This window comes from Gavialis gangeticus, unplaced genomic scaffold (assembly GCF_001723915.1).
Source record: "Gavialis gangeticus isolate Ggan-Ray unplaced genomic scaffold, GavGan_comp1, whole genome shotgun sequence".
In the NCBI taxonomy this organism is placed as follows: Eukaryota; Metazoa; Chordata; order Crocodylia; family Gavialidae; genus Gavialis; species Gavialis gangeticus.
In genome coordinates, this window is record NW_017729034.1 from 32,469,188 (window position 1) to 32,491,021 (window position 21,834).

Below are 21,834 nucleotides of genomic sequence, written 5' to 3' on the forward strand. Positions count from 1 at the left end.
TACTGGGATGTAAGTTATACCTCTGCCTTTCATGGATCTTATGCCCATGGATAAATTGCACCACTTACACAAAACTGAAAACCAATGAGTAATGGAGAAGAAGAAAGTACATTAGACAGCATGTTACACTTTTGGCATTGTCACTGGATCTACTGTAACAGAGTGGCAAAGTGAATAAAAAAGCAATTATAATAGGTAAAAAAAATTAACATGTCTCTGGCACAAGATGCCAGAACACTTTTTAAGTTCACCCAGTTCTTTCCAAATGGAGACAAGCTGTTTGTCTGACTTTCTGCTTCTTTTTAATAGGCCTCTTCTGGCACACGATTCTTTTTATGTCTTCAGACTTTTCCCTGCACTATTATTTAAAATACATGCCTAACAGTTTGGGCTATTTATGTAACCAGACTATGTGGAACCATTTCCTCAGTTATCATAGCTTTATAGTATCTGTTGAATGCTCTGGGATTACATCTATAACATGGAGCAATAAAAGCAAATTTAGGCACTTTATTACAAAGCAAATGGAAGCAAGACAAGTAAAGGAAAAAAGTTTGCTTGAGGAACCTGTCTCTGATTGATGAAACCTCTTATGCCTACACTGAGGGTGTGTACAGAAGTTACATTTTTTATGTGACAAGACCCCCAAAAGCACTCTATAGCAGTAACATAAACTTTCATAGCTGCAGAGTGCTTTTAAAATGGCCAATCGCATGAACATTTTACCCTTGTCTGATGTAGCACTCTAGGGCAGAGCACTTTAGGGTTAATTTCAGGGTGATAATTAATTTCGGGCAAGGATTAATTTTGGGAGATTCAGCCTTCATCCAATGTGGCTTTGCAGGGCTTGGCTGGTGCTCATGCAACAGAGCACTGGCCCAGCCCTGTCCCCAGAGCTTTTACAGAGAGGAGACAAGAAACCTCTCATCCCTGCACAGTTGGGGGGAGGATGTGGTAGGGTGGGGGGTGGAGGAAGCCCTCCCTACTACACAGGCCTAGCTCAGCTCCTCCCCAAGACTCCAGCAGGGGTAGTTGGGGGTGGCTGTTCAGTGTGGGGGGACTTTGCCCCTCCTTACCAGCTCTGGATGTGGCAGCCTTGGCTGCTGTCAAGACACTCATGCAGAGGGTGAGAGAAAGGAGCCCTCCTTCGCCACACATGCCCCCCCCCCAAACTACCCCACTGGGGTCTTGGGAAGAGCTGGGCCAGGCCTCTCCAGTGGGGGGAGCCCCCTTGCCCTCCATATGAATGCCTTGACAGCAGCAGAGGCTGCCACACCCAGAGCTGGGGCAGGGGCAGGATCCCCCCATCAAGCATCTCCCCCCAGCTACTTCTGCAGGGGTTGTGGGGAGAGCTGGGCCAGGCCCACAAAGCAGGAGGGTTTTGTCCCCCATGTTCCCCCCAGCTGTTGCTGCCTGTTCCCAGCTGCTTCGGGGGGGGGGGGCAGGGAGGGGAAGGGGAAGTCCTGAGAGGCTGCTGGAACATCCTCACCTGTTGGCCTGTCCTGGTGCAGTACTCCCCACCCATGAGGCAAAAGTCTGTTGGGTTCAATGGCGTTCTAACTCATGGTACTGTGTGTAAAGTGCCATAGTTACAGCCTTCCCCAACAGTGCCTGAACTGCTGTATACACCCTGATTTTTAAAAGAAACTTAACTGAAATTGATTTTTTTTTATCTACTACTGAATCTCTTCCCATATGAAATATATACTTAAAAAATGCACTGGCTTCCTTACAAGTCATATTCACATTTTAACCAAAGTCTTCTATAATGCTTTTATGGGACCACTACTGCATTAGTAAAAATAAATGTTAACCATTAATCTAAGCAATGACAGAAATTCTTGACCAGTACATGTCTGAAAGTATTTCTTTTTATCTGTAATTTAGTAGTAACAATTAATCCTTCACCTCAGCTATTATATTCCCTCCTAATAGCCCTCTGTTTTAAAACAGTGATGTTCAATTTTCTGGCCCTGCAGACTGGATAAGTGAAATGGGGCTAGTCTGCAGGCTGAACCCCATGAGCCAGATCCAGCACGGGACCAGCACACTGGTTGGTTCTTGGGTGCACTGGATCCAGATGCAGAGTGACCCTGCATGCCAAATGGACCCCTGAGCACTACATCGGGCCATGGAGTGACCCTATTTTGCCAGCATGATCTGGCTGTGACTTCTAGCTCATGGGGATCCTCACAGATCTGGAAATTTGATGAAGGAGCCCTATGAACCAGATGACATAGCCCTGTGGGCTGGATTCAGTCCTTGGGCCAGAGGTTGAGTACCAGTTTTTTAAAAGATATAACCCAAATCTTACCTTATTTCCAACATAAAAGATGGCAAAATTAGAGCACCATGCTTATGTTTTCCTTCCTTCTTGGCTTTATGTAATGGAGGAAAACTTTAACTCTCCAAATAACATATACTAATCTACAAAGTAACTATGATGAAGTATGATTGTTCATACAATATTACTTTTTAAAGTATTAAAGCCAAAGTCAGTAATCTTCATTATGTACAGAATACAGGTTGCTTATATGGTATGCCTTAGAGATTATAGAAATATCTGATCATTATGTAAGTGCATACAAGTTTTTGTGGTCTGTGCTGATATCATTAACCTCAAAGTGATCAGCATGTCTCTGAGATAGTGAGGTTATTTATGAAAGCCATGAGCATGAGATGTCAGGACACCACATCAACAGACAACCTTTCACTTTTTCTGAATACCCTATCAGTGTAGGGTAGAAGAAAAAAGGACCTTTTTTAGGGAACAGAATTTAAAAGAAACTGGTTTAAAATTTCCAAAGGAAGCACTTTTTTACACAGTGGGAACATATCCACGAGATGCTAGAGGCACAGTAGATTAATTCTACTGTGCATTAGCGTATCATGGTGAAAGCAGTGCTAAAGCGCTCCACTAAGCATTAGCATCACGTAAAAGATGTGCACTGGTGCTATTGCACAGTAGCACTGATTACAGTGCATTAAGTTTAGTACCTGTTATTACAGGTACTAAACTTAATGCACCATAATTCCAGTGCATTAATGCAAGTGTAGACATGCCCTGTGGTTAATTAACTTGCAGCACATTGCCCAAGGAGTTTGTATAGAAAAAATCATGAAGACCAGGTCCACTGACAGCTATTAAATAGAACAGTCAGAGATGTATTCCTAAACTAACAACCCTAAACTAATCACATAACCCTAAACTATTCATAACCCTAAACTAATCACAGCTGATGCCAAGGAGGGCATGATAGGGGACAGATTACACTAGCTATGCCTTTACCTAACATGTTTACTTATATACCACATGAACATTTCTCCCAAAAAACAGACTTTCAAAATTGGAGTATGGGTCTTAAGTGGGGGGGGGGAGCTGATTTTCTTCACCAGAATATAAGCAAAGTGGGGTAGAAGCATGAAGACACAGTGTTGCAAAATGGCTGTCAGCCTCTCTCTCAACAAACAAGCAGAAGGGGTGGAGTCCAGTGTGAAGTCCTTCACAGTCGGTGGCTGAGAAAAGCTAACTGCCATTTTGCAACATGGCTTCTCCATGAAAAAGCCAGCTCTAGGCCACGACTTTCGAAAAACCTTTTCTTCTATATTCTGCCACCCAAAAAAGTGCATGTCTTATTTGAGGAGCATGTGCTATGTGAGAAAATATGGTAAACTCTCCCTCTAAAGCATCTACTACTTGCCACTGCCAAAAACAGGCTACTCAGCTAGATGGACCATTGGTCTGTTGCAGTACAGTAATTCTTAAGCATAAAGTTGAAAAATACGTATAAAACTTTAGTTTGTTCATTATGAACAATCAAAGTGCATCCAAAATGCCACAATTCAATTGTTAATTTCAAGCACCCATCAGACAACTTACCCATGTGTACAAAAATACATTTTTTACTGCTATCATTATAATGACTGCACTTAGCCTAGACCTAAAATGTCTTTCCTACTTGTTACCTGTAATAGATATCTATTATTAGGAATAAGCATGAGTTTAAGTAGGGCATGATAATTAGGTAGAGTAGGTGCTTCTTGCTAACTTATAAAAAAACCTGTTTAAAAACCCCTAAAAACATATATTCCTTGGCCTAACCATGCTGTTCCATGACTGCACATTATAAATGGCAAATGGTGAGAATACACAGCAAGTAAACATTATCAGAACAGGGTCTTTTCAGCCACCGGCACAAATAAAATACAGCGAAAGCAAAATGAAAAACAAGATCTGTCAAAGTTCAGATTAGCCAGAGTTTGAACATTAGGAACATGTCTTAATCAGGATAGGTCTAACTTAATATCAGATACCTGACGAACAACAGAACAGTATCAACCTATTAAAACAGCATGTGCTTTAAACACATGCCTGATTTGGTTAAAATGTCCCTGAAAGTTAGACTGCTAAAGGGACTGGAACTACAGGTGCAGTGGTTTGGTTCTGTCTTAAACTTAATAAATAGTTAAAATTCATAGGATATTTATAGTTGTAACTGAAGTAATTAGATTCTTAAAAATACTGTTCAGATCCATTCTTCTTATTTTCTTAGAATAAGTGAGAGATTTTTGTTTCAATTAAAAACTATAACAGAATTATGTGAAGCAGAAAAAGTATTGTGGTACTTACAGGTATGTATGTATGTATGTATGTATGTAGGTAGGTATGTAGACGTATGAACTCACTTGTTCATATGCATTTATAAACATAATGTTCCTCTTTTTTTCCACTGACTAATATCATGTACAGCTTTTGTTGAGTATTTTTAACAAGTCTGTTACATGCTGAATCAAAAACTATGTGACCTGAGGCCAGGAAGAAGGGTACGTTACATGTTTTAACAGGTTGATTTCCTTTCTCTTTCTCTCTCTCTCTCTCTCCGAGTTTTCAAATATTTGTAAAGAGATCAGATTGTAGATTTACACAGCAAATACCTTGGTTACTGCCCATCCGCAATGTTTCATCCATTCTGTCAAAAATTAGGTCAAATAAGGAAAAATATCTTTCATGGCTGTCACTCAAAGCACATAAAAATAAGCTTGTTTAACCATGGCAATTGCCAGGAATTAATAAAACTCCACATCATAAGAAATGGTAATTAAAAAGTATTTAATTTAGCATTCGTTCATAAAATCCTTTTTAAAATGCTTAAAAATAGCCACACATGACAACTAAATTTGTGTTACAATCCTTTTTTACAACACTTTTTCTTTTCCTGAAGAAAAGGTAAGTTATATTAAAGTGTGTACCCTCGATGAATATGCCTAGATTTCCAGCCTGATAGTCCAGTAACAGATGCTTTAAGTGACTGCTCTGTATTTTATATCTTCTGTCTGGATGAAAGAAGAATTTGGAACGGATTTTTTTCCACAGGGACTAAAATACGATGCACTTCAAAAACCATGGCACTGGCCAGCATTAGCACGGCTTGATATTATGGTTCTACTACCTATGATTCTTTGAGTGTGCTTTAGCAAAATAATTTCTAAAAAAAAAGTTGCTTAGTTAAAAAAATACTATCTAAACAGCAGCAAGAAAATGGTTTTGTGGAATGAGTTTAAAATACATATGTTATACCTGTCTGTACATATCCACATCTCTCAGTTTACAGAAATATGATACTTGTTCAAGAGTTACTACCATTTTCATACAATACAGTGCAGTTAAAATATGTAAATCCATTTTCTCATCAGTAATGAATTGCTTCAAAATAAATTAACAGTTTTAGATTACAGACTAGTATACTGTAAAGACTTCTTTCTATTCAATAAGTGAAAAAAAATCTGACATTAATGGTAAAATAACTGTTTCTGACAGGGAAATTACTGTATGTCTGAATTTTAATTCACTTCCTAAAATTTCAATGTCCTGTTAAGATACTTGATACATAAAAATATACTGCATTTATAGCACTAACAGGGCAAGAGTTGTAAACTGGCCTCTTATTTCTGCAATTGAAATGCAGACTACAGCAATTCTCAGATGGTGTTTTCAGGATCATTTCACTAAGTCAAACTAAATTTCATATTCATTTAGTGTGTTTTAGATAAATCAAAGAAACAAACTTATCTTGGAATCTGGACATTCTTTCTGTATTTCTCAAGGCAAGCTTTGTGTGATGATTTTTTTCACCAAAAGCTATTATACAGTCCAGTATACTGCAATCTTGCAGCAAAAACTTCAGATTATAATTGCAGCTATAATTTTTCTTTAAGGCATCAGAGGAATTGCCAAGAACATTTCAGAGGGATACCAAAAGCTTGTTTGACATACAGTTGTTGCTACTTGTGCACAGCTTTTCCAAACAAAAAGTAACAGAGATACAACTGGTATTCATAACTAAAAATCTTCCTGTTAGTTCAGAGAGGACAACTAAGGACAAATTTAAGGATACTTACCTACTCGGAAGTTAGTGGCTGTCAGAGTGTCAGCAGCGTGACCATTTTCACTAATGAGGGTGGTGGTATTTCCCTTCTCACAGTTGTTCTGACAATTGCCCTTAGTACAAGTCACTTTACAGATGCTGGGTGTAAAGACCACCTTGATGCGCCCAGTGTGATTTCCCACTGCAAGTGTAGGCAAAGAAAAAAAGAAAAATAAACAGATCATGCTGGTATCCATTGATTTCCTTCAGATGTTAAAAAGAAGAAAAAAAAGCAACAGGTCTACAGAAGAAGGGCAGCCTGCAGCGAGCTCTCTCATCGATCTCCAGTGGTGTCTCTGAAACAGGAGTAGGAAGCCTAGCAAACAGAACTCCGGGATACACTCCAAAACCACATTTAAAGTCAAGTCACTGGAGTGGGATTAGTAATCACAATGCTGCACTTTATTCACAGTCAGACAAAGAGCAATACCAAGGGCATGACAGCTTAAATAGCCAACCCTGACAGACAGATGTAATGTAAAGAGGCTGGCTATGCACCTAGGGGTGAATAAACTCTTGTGTCCTCCTGCATACTTTTCCTGTTTCTGCACTTATTAAGTCACTATTTGTAGCTCAACCCCTGGAAATGTTTTAGGCATGCGGCATGTCTGAAAACATCTGTCTCAAATCTCCTGGCACCCCAGCCTGAAGTGATCAAACCCTGTGACGCAGCTGCCTGAAACCCATAGTTTCTTGGCACTAGTACTCCACACTGATTTACATATTATAGATTAATTTTTGCTGTCAACTATTTACTACTTAAAGGTTAAATCAGGGAAAAAGGCTAATAAAAATCAATAGATTAAAATACTACACTTGAGCTCTTATAGGCAACAAGGAAAACAGCCATTTTTTTTCTTTTGTACAGTGTATAACTTTATTTTATTATTTTATAACAGCAACTGGGCATTCACTAATTTTAAATTAAACTGCTCAGGCCAAGTTCAGGCTTTATGTAAATAATATAAGTGGATTTTACACCATAATTGCTTTTGATCCCTTATCTGGATTTGAAGCCAAACATTTCATTAAAAATTCAAAGTTATCAAAAGAAACAAGAAACATTTACCTTAGTTTGAAATAATTTAAGCAGTATTTTAATGGTTTGTATTGTTTACTGTTTTGTACTTGTAAATATATTACTTGTATTTCTAAGCATATTAGCACTTGTAAGTATGCTGGGATGCATCTATGAACACTTCCCATGCATACTTTTGTCACAAATTTGTCATGCAAAAACAATACTGATTTCTCAAAATGGAACATCTCATGTTTATACTTCCACAGTAGCAAAAGAAATAAAAATTACTAAAAAGTTGTCCAACTTAGTTTATGAAACATACTGCGAGTAAACATTTTTTGGGTAAAGCTTAGAAAAATGAAGAAAAACTTTCCACTTCAAAAGAATATACATGTATATTATTTCTGGCTCTTCACAGAATAAATGAAAACAATTGTGCCAACTGTTTTGTCTGAAGTCGGGGACATCAATCTATTTTGCTGGCAGCTGTTCCCACCATACCCTAAAAAACAGTAAAAAAAAATGTAGAGCCCATACATACGTACATGAAGGATATCATCAACAACATAATACTATTTATTTAAATTAATTTAAAACACACTTTTGATTGTTGAAAGCCAAACTTTTTCCTGTAAGAACTGTTGATATACCTTTCCCAACAAACAGAAATGGAAAGGCTTGTGAACTTGTGACTGCCAAAAAAAAGATTTAAGTGTTCTAAAGACTGCTTCACAAAAAATAACATAGTGTTTTCATATTTTCTTTGGATAGATTCTTAAAGAAAAAAAATAAAACTTTTCCTAGAAAAGCCCCAAACATCTTCTATTTAATATTTTAAGACACTTCTGCTTCATCTTTCCTTTAGGAAGTGATTTAATTAAAAAAACATGGATAGTTGAGTCACAAAAGTTGGTCCTGCCCACACTATAAAAACAGCTATATGGGGGGGACCCATGCCGGTTTTCCAAATTAGTTAATTTGCAGTTGACCTTTGCCAGTGTAGGTGGATTAAATCATCTTTTAATTGTATTCCTGAATTTTTGTGCAATGTTACAAAGTCCTGAGCTGTAGCATAGTGTAGGAACATGGCTAAACTTCAATTTGAGTAACAAAACACAAATTGTTACTGTGCAGATTAGGAATTTAGGTGAAATCATCTGTTATAGAAAACTTTTTGGAGGCAATCATAGTTTTACATCCAAAGTTGACTTTCCCCTCACTCTTTTCGACTGTGATTGTTAATTTCTAGTTTGCTGCCCCCCCCCCTTTTTTTAAGGATGCATGTTTAGGAAACAAATTCAAGAATTTAGGTGTCCAACACCAGATGTAAGAATTTTGGATAATGTATTTAGAGATGGCCATTGAGAAGGAGAAGGGAATTCAGACAGTCAAGCAGTCCTTACTCCTTTGGATTGAATCTTACTTCCAATGTACATCCTCAGGTTTAGACACCATAATCATGAGCATGATTTACCAGCCTAAATTGAATGAAAGAGACTACAAACCTTCCTTTTGAATGAAGCATTTGGCAGAAACACTGCAAGGTAAGCAACAAAGACTTCTTCAAGTTCTCTTTCCTTCCTCCGTGAGGTTTACTCAAGAGTGTGGGTCTTGTTCCTATCTAAGAAATTGTGTCCTCCAATACTTCATTTTTACTGGGTTTAGCAGAGTTGACATTTAATAATTATTTCAAGCTTGACTTCATCATCCAGTTTGATTATACATTAGGAGGCAACATAATTTAAAGGTACACAAACTACATTTCATTTTCATCTTTAACTTGAGATGTTGTGTTTTTGATTCTCTTGTACTATGGTAAAGAACAGAGCTGGACTTTATATATTTAAATTAATTTATGATAAAGATTGATGGGACCAGCACCATACTCTAGCTCATCTTCCTTTTCTATAGACAGAAGTAATCCCCTCCTAACCCACTTGCTACATGAAGGCTGCTTTTGCTTTAGATACGTTTATGGTGACAAAACAGTGACATAAGGACAGAACAGGATAAATAAATGACCCTAATGAGGAAGAAGAGAAGGCTCCTGGACCAGAAGATATTTAGATAAAATCATCAAAAAGCTATTAACAAAACCAACCAGTAGAACTACAGCAAATTAAAAAGTACTGGCCTACTAGAAATAGTAATGGAAGGTGTAAATGACATCTATTATGTTCTCATTGCTCAGGCTGAGGGGTAGATCCATGCTGACAGAGATCCATGTTTTCCATTCTGTGAAGCCTAATCTTAGATATATCTATGGATCCTCTAGCCCAGGTTGACTGCTAGAAGGTTGTGTTAATTGATTACACGTGCATAGTGTCTTAAATTTTAACAGACCAAATTCAAAATAAGGGTTTATGGGTATAACTAAGGGCTTATGGGTATATCTAAGAATAGAGTTGAGTTTGTAATTGGCATCCTACACATGTGAATTCCAATCTAGGGCCTTACATCTAACAAAGTAGGTTGTTGCCTACAGAAGTTCATGCCTCTTTGAACAAACTAGTCTCCAAGGGGGTTTATACACGTGTTCTGGGAGTGGGGGGAGGGAGGAGGGAGGCACTTTAATCAGATTGGCTCCAAGAGCTGCTTTAATTAAAGCACCCAGAGTGTCTTGTGTATCAGTGTCACTGTGCTGAAAAATGGCAGTGGGGGTGCTTTAACTAAAGCTCATTGAACGATACATGAGATGCTGGAGTCTTCTGAATCATGGTAATTAGGTCTGCTCCAACACGCTGTAATTACTTCCTCCAGTGGTGCTGCAGTCATCTAACCTGAAATCTTCAAAAGGAGACTGGACAGTCACCTTGCTTTTCCTGCCTAGTGTGGGGGGACTGTACCCGATGATCTACACGGTCTCTTCCAGCCCCTAACAATCTATGACTATCTGGGGTATGGCACCGCTATTCTGATGGAAGTTGAAGGATGTTTCACTATTAATAACTATGGTAGCAGGATTTGGCTCCTATTAAAAGGAATCCTGTACTGTTCTGTCCCATATGTTAAATGGGGTGAAGACTGAGGAGAAAATTAAGTCACTCCACAGAAGAAGTTTCTCTTAGTATTGCTTTACTGCAAGCTGGCATGATATTCATATATTTATGTTTAATAAAAAATCATCTACAGTGTGTACATGTATATGTACACATATACATAAAGACACAGGACAGAAAATGAAAGAACTCTCCATTAATTACCTTTATCATATGATAGTATTAAATTTGGTATATCCAAGTGTAATTTAGAATGTGTTCCCTGTACATAACCACAGCAGAACATACAGTATGATGGGGATGGTAGAAGCAACTTCAAAAGGATTAAAAGGGAAAGTATCTCTGTCAAACAGTAGATAACCTCAAGAATGCAAATCTATCTTTGTTCTCTTCTCTTAAAAAGTACTCCCACACCAGGCTGACTAGCATTTATGTAGAAAGATAGTCAACCTTTTAAAACTCTTTTGTAGTTGTTGATTTGTTAAAATTGCTGACAAAAGAAAGCAATGGCGAAGGAGCAAAATGACGGATATGACTTATTTCCTAAATCAGGTCTTTTACAGCTATTTTATTAGTCCACCTGGTTTAATTCTAACGGATTTGTTTATTAAGCCAAAAGGAAAGCTGGCATCATATAAAAACTTATCATAGTGGTAAAATATATTTTAAGTGAATTTACTTTTGTTTAATAATGAGTTTTGAAATAATATACTTGGACATTAATTCTCAGAACCACTGAGACAGGAATAGCAAGAAAATATCCTGGTTTCCCCAGTAATCAGAACAATGTAAAGGCTAGCTTTAAAAAATCCCAGAAGATTTTGCCCAGTTCATGTCAGTCAGGGTGTGGAAGATCACTTTACAGTTGGAGCTAAGGAATGTCAATTAAAAACTGGTTCAGTTGATGCACAAATGAGAAACAAAGAATTTATTATCAGATTCATACATAACTGAAAACAAGAGCTTGCTGAATCTGACAGCATGCTAGGTGAAGGTACATTCTTGGGATTCAGTCTGCCCTTATTCTGAACTATTCACAACCTATGTCTAAACTCTGTAGAGTTCAGTTTATTCCTACTGGTGTGCAATTCCAGTCTCCAGGACAATAGAGGGCAATACCTCTTCCCCCTAAACCTTTTAGAATGCCATGCAACCGAGAAGTAGATATGAAGCAACCTTTCCACTTCTCTGAGCCTGAGGACTAAAAAATATGTCTGGCCTTTGTACATTTTGGACATGGGAGAAAATGCTGCACTCACGAACCTTACCTGTCTAAATATATGGCAGAACTTGACTCTTAATATCTCTACTGAAAGCCATGAATTCACACCAGAGACTAGAAACAACATGGATCCCCAAAGATACTGTACCACTGCACACTACATGTGTTTATATAGTTCTGATTTAGGATGTATTTCTGCAAGATAAAATGTTTTCAGATACACAGTTTGACTGCATTTGCACAAGTCACATTCAATGCTGTTTCCACTAGCTCAGAAGAAATGGTTCCAGAAAGCTGAGAGGTGTGGGGAGAAATTAGACATACCACTGAAATTATAGAAACATAGAATCATAGTGTTGGGAGAAACCTCCAGGGTCATTTAGTCCAGTCCCCCTTCACAGATGTAGAAGTCACTGCTCCTAAATCATCCCAGACAGATGTCTATCCAGCCTCTTCTTGAAAACCTCCAGTGAAGAATATTCTACTTATGCAGCTTATTTCATTGCTTTACAATTCTTACACTTAGAAAGTTTTCCCTGAAACTTGACCTAAATCTGCTTTACTTCAGTTTAAACCCATTGCCTCATGTCCTGTTCTCTGTAGGAAGGGAGAAAAATATTCCTTCATCCTCTTTATGGCAGCCTTTCAAATATTTGAAAGCTGCTATCATGTCCCCCTAGACATCAAATTAGGCATACGACCCCACACATTTATTTTGTACAAGATATTTACTATTTAAAAAGGGTCCACTGACCTTCTGCTGTGTTTAAAACATTCATGGGCATAGATCATACACAACCAAAATATGAACAAGAGATAAGAATTTAAATAAAAAATTCCAAAGTTATTGCAGCCAAAATTTTACAATTACAGTTTTGCCACCTAATTCTTCTACTATTTTCCCTATAGTTTATTAAGAAGTATCCTCTTAACTCTTTTTGGCATATTTCTGTAATCTTACTGATACTTGCTTCATAAAGTCCTACTAACTGAAGGTTCTGTAGCTTCTGTACCTTCCCATCCTTCATTTTATTGCTGCCATTATTACCTGTACTCCCATATTTCTTTGTTCACAGTCACCAGTAGAGTTGGAGTGCTGTTGTAGTTGTGATGATCTAGGAAGCATTTGAGGCAAGGATTTTTTGTGATATCTTTTATTGGACCAATTGGCCGGCTGGGGAGCTGTTGGACAAGCCTTAAGGCACCCAATGCCTTTCCTCAGGGGACCTAACAGTCATAAAAAAATCCTTGACCTTCACAGTAATTATCGCATTGACTCAGGCAAAGTCTTCATAACACTTCTTCCACCTCTAGCCACAAGCTCTGCTGCTTTAATTAAACTGTACTTCCATTTCTCCTCACTCTCACAAATTCTCTTCTCATACCCATATCTCTCTATAAGTATGCTATAGAGCAAGACCTAGTGCTGATACCAGGCAGGAAACAAGCTCTCACCAGGGAATCCCACTCCCTGCTGACATCACAACTTTCTTAATAAGGCTTGTCTGTCCCACTAACAGTCATGAATCCCAAGAATGAGAATGGGGCTGAGCACACATCACCCACCTGTGTCTGCAAGCATGCTCCAGACCTAGAAGTTCACCAGTCAGGCTGCTTTGGGCTCATCCCCAATGACCACTCTCACGCCTGCTGGAGCTTGAGGGTTTGAGAGTGGGACAAACTTGAAGCACCCATACTAGTGAACTTCCAGGTTTACATTTTTTTTTGCCTACCTTTTTCGTGTCTCTGCAAGACAGATAGGAGAGAGCAGCTGGAGAGCTGAGATGGAGACTCAGGTAGGGAGACAAAGTGAACTGGAAAGAGGGACACAAGCTAAAGCTGATATAATCAGAGTTCAGGTTTCATGACACCTTTTTTCATGATTTTGACTTACTAGCCCAGGTTCCCTATTGTAGGCAAGGGAGAAGAGAGACCTGCATACAACAAAGAACTTGTATTGACTTTGCTATTAAGAAATCATGCATAGCCACATGTCTGGCCTGTAAGAGAAATACACTAAAAAGAAACCTGAACTACTTCACTTCTGTTCTCTCAGTTAATGCTGACTTAAAATTAACAGCAAGTGTACTACATATCTTTGTTAAAATAATTCACCATAGCAAAAATTATACAATTCAAGCATGTTTTTTTAATTAACTCAGCCAGATTCTGACAACTATCTGCATTTCACAGTATCAGAGGTTTGATCGTGTCCTGCACACAAGGATGGGCACCACTTGAGTCTCAAAACAGGGCTGCTGCACATGCAGGCACAAGTGCTGCAGTAGTTTTGCAAGAAACTCGTGATGGTATACACCCCTACAGCAGAGGCCTTTTCCGGATAAAACATTCCCTTTCTCTGAGGCCGACACAGCTTTTTAGTCTGAGTCAGAAGAGTGTACAGTAATTGTAATCAATTTTATTCTTCCGTGTAAGTGTGTAACACATGAATCATATGAGGGTTTAAAAACTGGGGTCTCTGTCAACAAGCTTTATGAATCATTTTTTTTCTTCCTTGTATATTTTACTCCTTTAAACATTCTCCACATAAGACCCTCAGACAGAGACATCTTATTTTGGACTACAGCCATTTTTCCATGTTTAAAACAATGTAAAAACATGCCTAATAGTCAGCAATGAGCAATACTGTTATTGTTTCCTGGCAACCAGCTTCAGGGTATTCCAGAAAAAAAAATTAATGGCCCAAGTGAGTGAATAGTGTTTAACAGTGAAAAAATGATGTGGCTCAAGGTGGTTTCAATTCTGCTTTGACTTGTCTAATTTGTTTAAAAGATGACTTGAGTTATACCAAAAAGCCCAGGTCTCTAAAGAAACGTAGGTGTCACATGTTCAGGAACACGGTCCCTTTCTAGCAATGGCCTTGAACCCAGGGCCTTGGCCTGCCCTACACAGCTGCTCATCCCAGGCTACTACCTCCCCAGCTGAGCAGGCTGGCAAGACACAGGTGGTCCAAACCTATCAGAACCATGAAGACCTAACTGCCTGCCTGTACCCTGCCACTGGAGTGGCTAGCCAGGGTCAGCTGAGTGGCTAGCCAGGGTCACCCTTTCTTATAAAAATCCCTGACCCATAAGAGGAAGTCTCTGGGCAATTGAGATCAATCCCTGCTCAGGTCACTTTGCCCTTGGCTTGTGTCTCTACTGGCTCTCTGCCTGATCCCTTGGCTATTCACCCAGCTCATCCTGACTCACTGGGCACATTGATACATGCGCATTTACTGCGTGGTAACCAAAATTACTGCACAGTACAGGTCCACATCTACATGAGCACACCCATACTGCACAGTAAATACGGTGACCTACACCAATTTGAGTGTAAATTTGAGCATCATGCAGGTATCAAATTTACACCCGATTAGTTTCTGCGCAGTACGCACATGTAGACACCTTGCTGTGCAGTAACACTGTGTGTGTGGACTGACTTGGGACTAATTTTAGTCCCAAGTCAGCCCACACATAGCGTTAACGCGCTTTAATGCCTGTACGTGTAGACGTTGGCCTATGTCCACCAGCCTATTTCCACTTAACTTTAAACGAGCATAAATGCACATGTAGACATGCCCAGTGCTATGCTTGACCCTTCAGCTTTCTAAACCAACTCCTGACTTGCTCTCCTGGATACCCAACCTGGCTCACCTTCTGGTTCCATGCTCTGCCTGACCCTCCTGCTTTCTGACTCAGCTTCTTAGACTGACCTTCTGGCTTCCTGACCCTACCTGTGCATGGATTCCACTCACTCCTCCTGACCCACGTTGACAACTTGTTCTCCAAATTGCCCCCAACTTGGCCATCCATAACCCAGTGTGGAAGCATCTAACTTTGAGAACCTGGTTTCCACAGCAGAATTCAAAGCCTTAAGTAAGTTGCCAAGGCTTCTTATGCATTGGGAAAGTCAGTCACCTAAGTATAGGATGCACAAAAACCAGTACAGAGCAAGCAACCGCCAAAAGCCAGCAAATTGAATGGGAAACCAGGCATCAGGAAACACGCTGTCCTCTAGAGCTTCAATACCAGGGTGTCTCTAGCCTGTTCTTTGAACTTAATAATTCTGTGCAAAGTGGAATGGCTTTGAGAGGAAGGGTTGAGAAACATCCTCTCTTCCCACCCCAAAACAGTCTATGATGTTATAATTAGGGCATTTTCCTAGAAGGTGGATCTCTGAATCCCCTCAGGCAGAGGAGAGAACTGAATGTGGGTCTCATATTCTAGGTGAGTGTTCTAACCACTGAACTCTTATAGGAAACAAAGAGGGCACCACCATTACCATCTCCTCTTTCAGCCACGTTTTGAAGGAATACAGTCCACCTACTGCATCCTGTGCAGAATCCAGTGCAGTAGGCATGCTCAAAAAACACCTACTGCAGAGGTCAACAACCTACAGCCCGCAGAGCCATGAGATCCATACCACCGATGTGGGGCTTTAGCGGCATTCAGCAGTGGGAGGCTTTGCCTGTGGGCACTCTCCATGGGTCACCATTGGAATAAGCAGCAGCTGCAGGTGGTCTCCCCATACTGCTGTGGAGAGAAGCGGTGGCAGTGGTTGCAGCTGGGTTCTAGTGCCCACCTTCTCCACCACCCACCTATAAGCCAAGGTGGATCATCCAGCCTGCAGCCAGAAGAGGTTGCCTAGCCCTGTCCTACTGGATTACGCTCCTCAGGTGAGACTCGGAGGAATTCCTACTTTGTAGATCCTGGTAGGATTCAGGCATGAATTAGGCATCCTAACGCTGTTCTCTGCCCTGCTAAGGCTGAGTTACTACTACTGAGCATGATCAGAAACAGCATTTTAGGTGCCTGGTAAAATTCCTGGTAGAAAGCTCAACAAGGGTAAAGTCCTAATTTGGTTTTATGTGCCTAAATCCTGCATAAGTTCCACTTTAAATACTTAAATCCTTTTGTGGACGTGAGCCTAATTTTTCAGGTGAGCATTTGCAATAGATCAAAAAGCAGTAAATCCACACTTTGAATCAGAATTTCTTCTCACAGCTATTGAGCAGAATCTAGCATTTAATGCTGATCTCAGATACAATGTGGCTGTGATGTTTTCACCTTGATAAACAGGGTTTTCCACTGATAACCAGAGTACAGTCATTTACAGATGCAACAAACTGTAAAAATGTGTGCTCATTTGTTGAGTTCAACTGTTTTCCATGCAGATTAACAACACAATGGGATTTCAACTGGGCCAAGGACAAATTCATGCAGGTTATTATGGTTATCTTTTTATTTTTGTGTAAGCACCAAATCCAAAGTCATTGACTCAACAAAAGTTTATTTACTGACTTCAGTGGATTATGCATTAGGCCTTCACACATCTAATGTAGTTTTGACTGGAATGTGGAACCTCCTCCCACACCTTACTTTCCTTCAGGCTGTAGCATTGCCCATGGTAAGTACTGAAACAGAGACCTCATCTTGGCACATAAGTAAAAGAGCAGTAGTAAGTTAGATTGCTGGCTTTCTTCCTGTGTGTAATAATATGATGGCTCAATGCAGGCAATAGTGTTGCAATACTATAACCTCTGTAAGGACATTTAAAAATTCGCTTTGTATTTTTTTTTAAATTTCATTTAGAAATCCACAAAACAAAAACAATGTTACAACTACTTCCTCGTGTTTACAATCACCAGTTAGACAGGCTTGAGTTAATTTTCAACTTTTCTCAGTTCTGAATGTGTCTTTATATCAACATTTTTTTCTGGACAGGTAACTCACCTCAATAGGGTACTGAATGTAAGGTGTAATGCTCTAAACTGTTCACCATTTCCAGGAAGCATGGGAAATAGAAAGGAATTAAAAATTAGCTTACAAAGCACATTAATGGAACATTACATTTTCTGAAAAGCAATTGAAAAGCACTAAGGAAGTCAGGAAACTATAAATTGTGACATATGTGCATGGACCATCAAAGCACAGAACATCCAGAAGCTCAGTTATGAAAGTACATACTCCTCTCCATATGCTGATTCTCCATTAGAATTACCTCCCTTAGGTTTGAATGAAGCAAAAATTCATTTGCTAATGTAAAATCCCAAAAGAAGTATGTTGCTGTTAATGAAATCTTAGTTTTGTTAGGCATAAAAGGGGTGCTGTCAGGACCATCTCCTGCAGTACTTACTTGTCAGTATTCCTTCCCTCCATCAAGCTTGGTTTTCCATCAGAAAAGGAAGGTATTTTCAGTTTACATTTTTTTTCCTCACACTTGTACCATAAAAGTCTGTTTTTTTCTCAGCTATTTGCACAATTTTGAATGAATCCTGGGTATTCAAGACTTGTATCACAACAATTCTGGTGTAAGAATTATTTATGGACTCTTAATATTAAATTGTATAGGCTCCATCCGAGTGTATTTCTGGCTGAATAACCATTTGTCCAAAAAGAGCATGAGGTTTTTCCCCTACAGTATTTTCTGGAAAGTTTCTTCCTTCTTTCTTCTCAAGAAATCTTTGTTTTTGAAGCCAACTGTCTTTCATCACAGCAGTTGAGATGTGTTCTTCTTGTTCTGTGTTTTTTCCCAGCTGTAACAGGCCTTTGGCTGTTTCTAATTCTGCTCTTACAGGGTATCAGTCTGTTTTCCAGTGTTTTCCCACCCTGCTGTTTATCAAACTTAGTCTCCATATTTTAAGGGATATATCATTATTCATCCATTTCTCCTTGTTTCTAAAGCTTTAAAATTCCTGTAAAGAGCCAGCTCAAACCTGAGATTTAGATTTCTTCTCATTACTGAGTGCAGTAATGAATGCAGTAATGAGTTTTCCCATTGACTTCAAAGTGACCAGAGGTCACAAAATTCTGAGTGCTTTTGAAAAAATCTCACCCTGTATTTCTAGATCTCTATCTTGAAATCTAAAGGAAAAATATTCATATGCTGCAATTATATTTCTAGAAAGTGTTACAAAATCATGTAACCACAAAAGCAGATAGCATGAATGGTCTTAAAATTGTATGAACCTGAAGAGAGTGTATTATAAATTAGGGTGACCGTACATTCCTATTTGGTCAGGACAGTCCCAGATTCCATACCTTGGTCCCAGCCACTTGGTTAAAACTCTCAGGCCAGAGTCCAGCAGGGTGGCAGAATGGCATGATGTGACAGGCAGGCAGCTGGGCAGGCACAAATGTTATTTTTCTAGCTCTACAAAGTTTGTAGTGACGCAAAAACAGCTTGCTATGGAGAAAGCCACACATGCAAAGCTCCCTGGCTGGAGTACGACAAAGTCACCACAAAGTCTTACTCTTAAGTCAGGGGGCTAAAAGGGGGGGCTTTTTAGCTCCCCCATCCCCAAACAGAACCTGTCAAGTGAGCAGGACAGGCTCACTGACAGGTTCGCCCAAGCATCCATTGCCACCATGGCAATAGCTGATGGGGCTGCCTGCAAATTTCCCACAACAGCCAAGGCTAATCAGGCAGTCTTCAGCACCAGATCAGCCCCTGCCACTGCTGCAGCCCCATCACCAGTGCCACCTAGCAGCATGGTGACAGAGCTGCCCTCTAGCCATGAAGACTGCCCAAATCAGTCATTGCCACTGCTGGAGCCCATAAGCCATTGCCAATCAGTGGCAATAGCTAATGGGGCTGCCTGTAAGCCAGTCGCTGAAGGGCTCTTCTTTGGGGCAAGGAGGGAGACCACAGTACGCTGGGATACTGAAGGTAAGAGAAACCTGGAGAGACTGGTATACACACTACATTTATTGTGAAACAATGTCCCACAGCAAAGAACTTGCTGTTTGAAAAAGCAGTATTTGTTGCATGCCCACCACGTTTGTGACAGATTAGCCATTTCTTAGCATGACAAATGGCATGAACATGTATATGCTTGTATTATGTCACACTAAAACAGCATATCTAGCATGACAATATATAACCTGTCTAGGGCAGTGGTTCTCAACATTTGCAGAGTTAGGGCACCCCTCCACTACCTTTTTGAATGTGGTAGCACCCCTTGTTGAGAACCACTATTGATGCTGCCTCAACTTATTCCTGTGATTCTCAACTGGGTGTGGCTGCCTCCAAGTAAAATTCCCCCACATATCAGCCCAGGAAGAGCTGGGGCACATGTTCATGCCCTTGCTGCATTACAGCTCTCCGATGACCCTAACACAAAACAGGAGAGTTGACTGGTGCTGTAGCCTTTCCTAGTTATGCATGTTCTATGCTCCTCCCAGAAACAGAGGAACTGTCCTACATGCCTCTGTTTCTGGGAGGGAGGGGGAAGGGAAGTAAACCTGGTAAGAAATATCTATAGGGAAGGCCTTTGCAGGGAGACTTACACTATACAAAGAAGCAAAATTAGGACACAGGAGTCTATGCTTAAATTTCCGTGACCAGACCCTGTCTAACTGTTTTGAGGGGAAAGAACAGAAAAGCTGAGAGAACAGCTTCTTCTGAACTGAGAGAAGAGAAGGCTGCTTTTGGAGTGCACGAGAGAGTGTGGATGAACCAATTACAACTGGGACACTCCCTGGGAGCCCACAAGAAACCCTAGGTGTACTGGCCAAGGACTGTGACACTCCTGCAGGGCAGCAGGATGGTGAGTATTGCCTCTTAGAGAAAGAGTAGATTGTTAAGACCTGTTTCTACTTTGATTTGTTTTTTCTTATATCCCTGCAGATCATGCTTTGTGTTCAGCAAATAAGGGGAAATTCAAATCTCCCATCCACTTCCACAGCTTTGCTGCTGGTTGGGCCCACAATAAGATAGGTTACCTTAATTTCTGTCTTTTCTCAAGACCTTATCTTGGCCACAGGCACACTGGACATGAGCAACAGCTTACCTTCCCTAATCTTGTTACAACACCCAATGTCAGATCAACACTATGCTGACCTATAGACATTATATATCTAGTGCAATAAGGATTACAAATATTTTTCAAACTAGACCAAGCTGTAATTCATCAGTCTCAAAGAGGCTTGACCAAACTAACCACTACTTCAGAAGAGAACACAGGACACAGTAAGATTACACACAAGAAAGACTCATCAATATAATCAAAACTTGGAACTTGCAAACCAGCTCAACCAAAAATTAAATTTTCCCAAAACAAATGCTGGAAGTGGCCACAGTGTTTCAGTAAAAACAGTCTGAGAACTGACTGTTAAAGCTAATAGTGCCTTGTGTTTTCCTTGTCAAATGCATGGATACCGATAGCAGAATGGGACCTGATACAGTTTTTATCAAATGTGAATTTTGTGATTGCAAAATGCACTTTTTCAAGTCATAGGTTTTATCTGCTTAGTCTACCTGAATATAACGACTGATTAAACTGCAGCAAAGAAAAGCAACTGTTATTTTGTTGCTATATCTACATTTCACATTTATATTTTCATTTAATTCAACTAGATTCACTATAAAATATCCAGTCAGGAGTGGAAAACCTCATTCCACACAAAATCTTATGTACATCTCCACATCCTTGACCTAACCTACTCTTCAGCATCAATGAAACTTAAATTTCCTATCTTGGGGAAAGCTCCAAAACTTGACATGGTTGACCCAGCATACAATCTGTATGTATTTGCTCAATAATATTAGTGAATTGTGACACTGATTATGATATTTGTTTTATCGTAACTTCCCTTTCAGGAGCCATATTTGCAAAGGAAAATTTCTGTGAAGTCAAGTTTTATAAAAGCAAGTCAGCAATCTATTCTGCCGGTTCTCCAGACTTCCTGAAATTGGAATAACTGCATCTTGATTTGCTTGGATTAGGTATTTGGAAGATAAAAGCTGAAACGCCTGCATTTAAATCATGGATACATAAGATAAATTGTAAAGAATCTGAAGATGTTCTAGGCACTGCCAAGGAATTAAAGGAGACTTTCCCATGCATTTTTAAACATCTATATGGTACTTGTTTGGAGCAGCAACTGCAGCTTGCGAGAATCATCACTTGCTGGAATTCACCATCCAGCACAGGGTGTCAAGGGCCTGCAGCAAGACGGTAGCCCTAGACTTTAGGAGGGTCAACTTCAACAAGTTGAGGAGACTAGTGGGAGAGGCGCTGGGGTCCTTGAGGGCAGGGGAACTCAGTGTCCAGGACGAGCGGTCGTTCCTTAAGGAAACGATACTCAGGGCCCAAGGGGTGTCCATCCCAACAAGAAGCAAGGGGGGCAAGAGTGCCCGAAAGCCCCCCTGGCTCACCAAGGG

The 21,834-nt window shown here is 39.9% G+C and overlaps 1 protein-coding gene across 1 annotated transcript in view; it reads right to left on the reverse strand.

Annotated features, from left to right (window-relative positions):
• Positions 1-21,834, reverse strand: part of LTBP1 (latent transforming growth factor beta binding protein 1) — a 461,583-nt gene that overhangs the window by 308,094 nt on the left and 131,655 nt on the right. Inside the window, exon 4 of the mRNA XM_019526927.1 lies at positions 6,400-6,567. Coding sequence (XP_019382472.1) covers positions 6,400-6,567 — 168 coding nt within the window. The remainder of the gene's footprint in view (positions 1-6,399; positions 6,568-21,834) is intronic.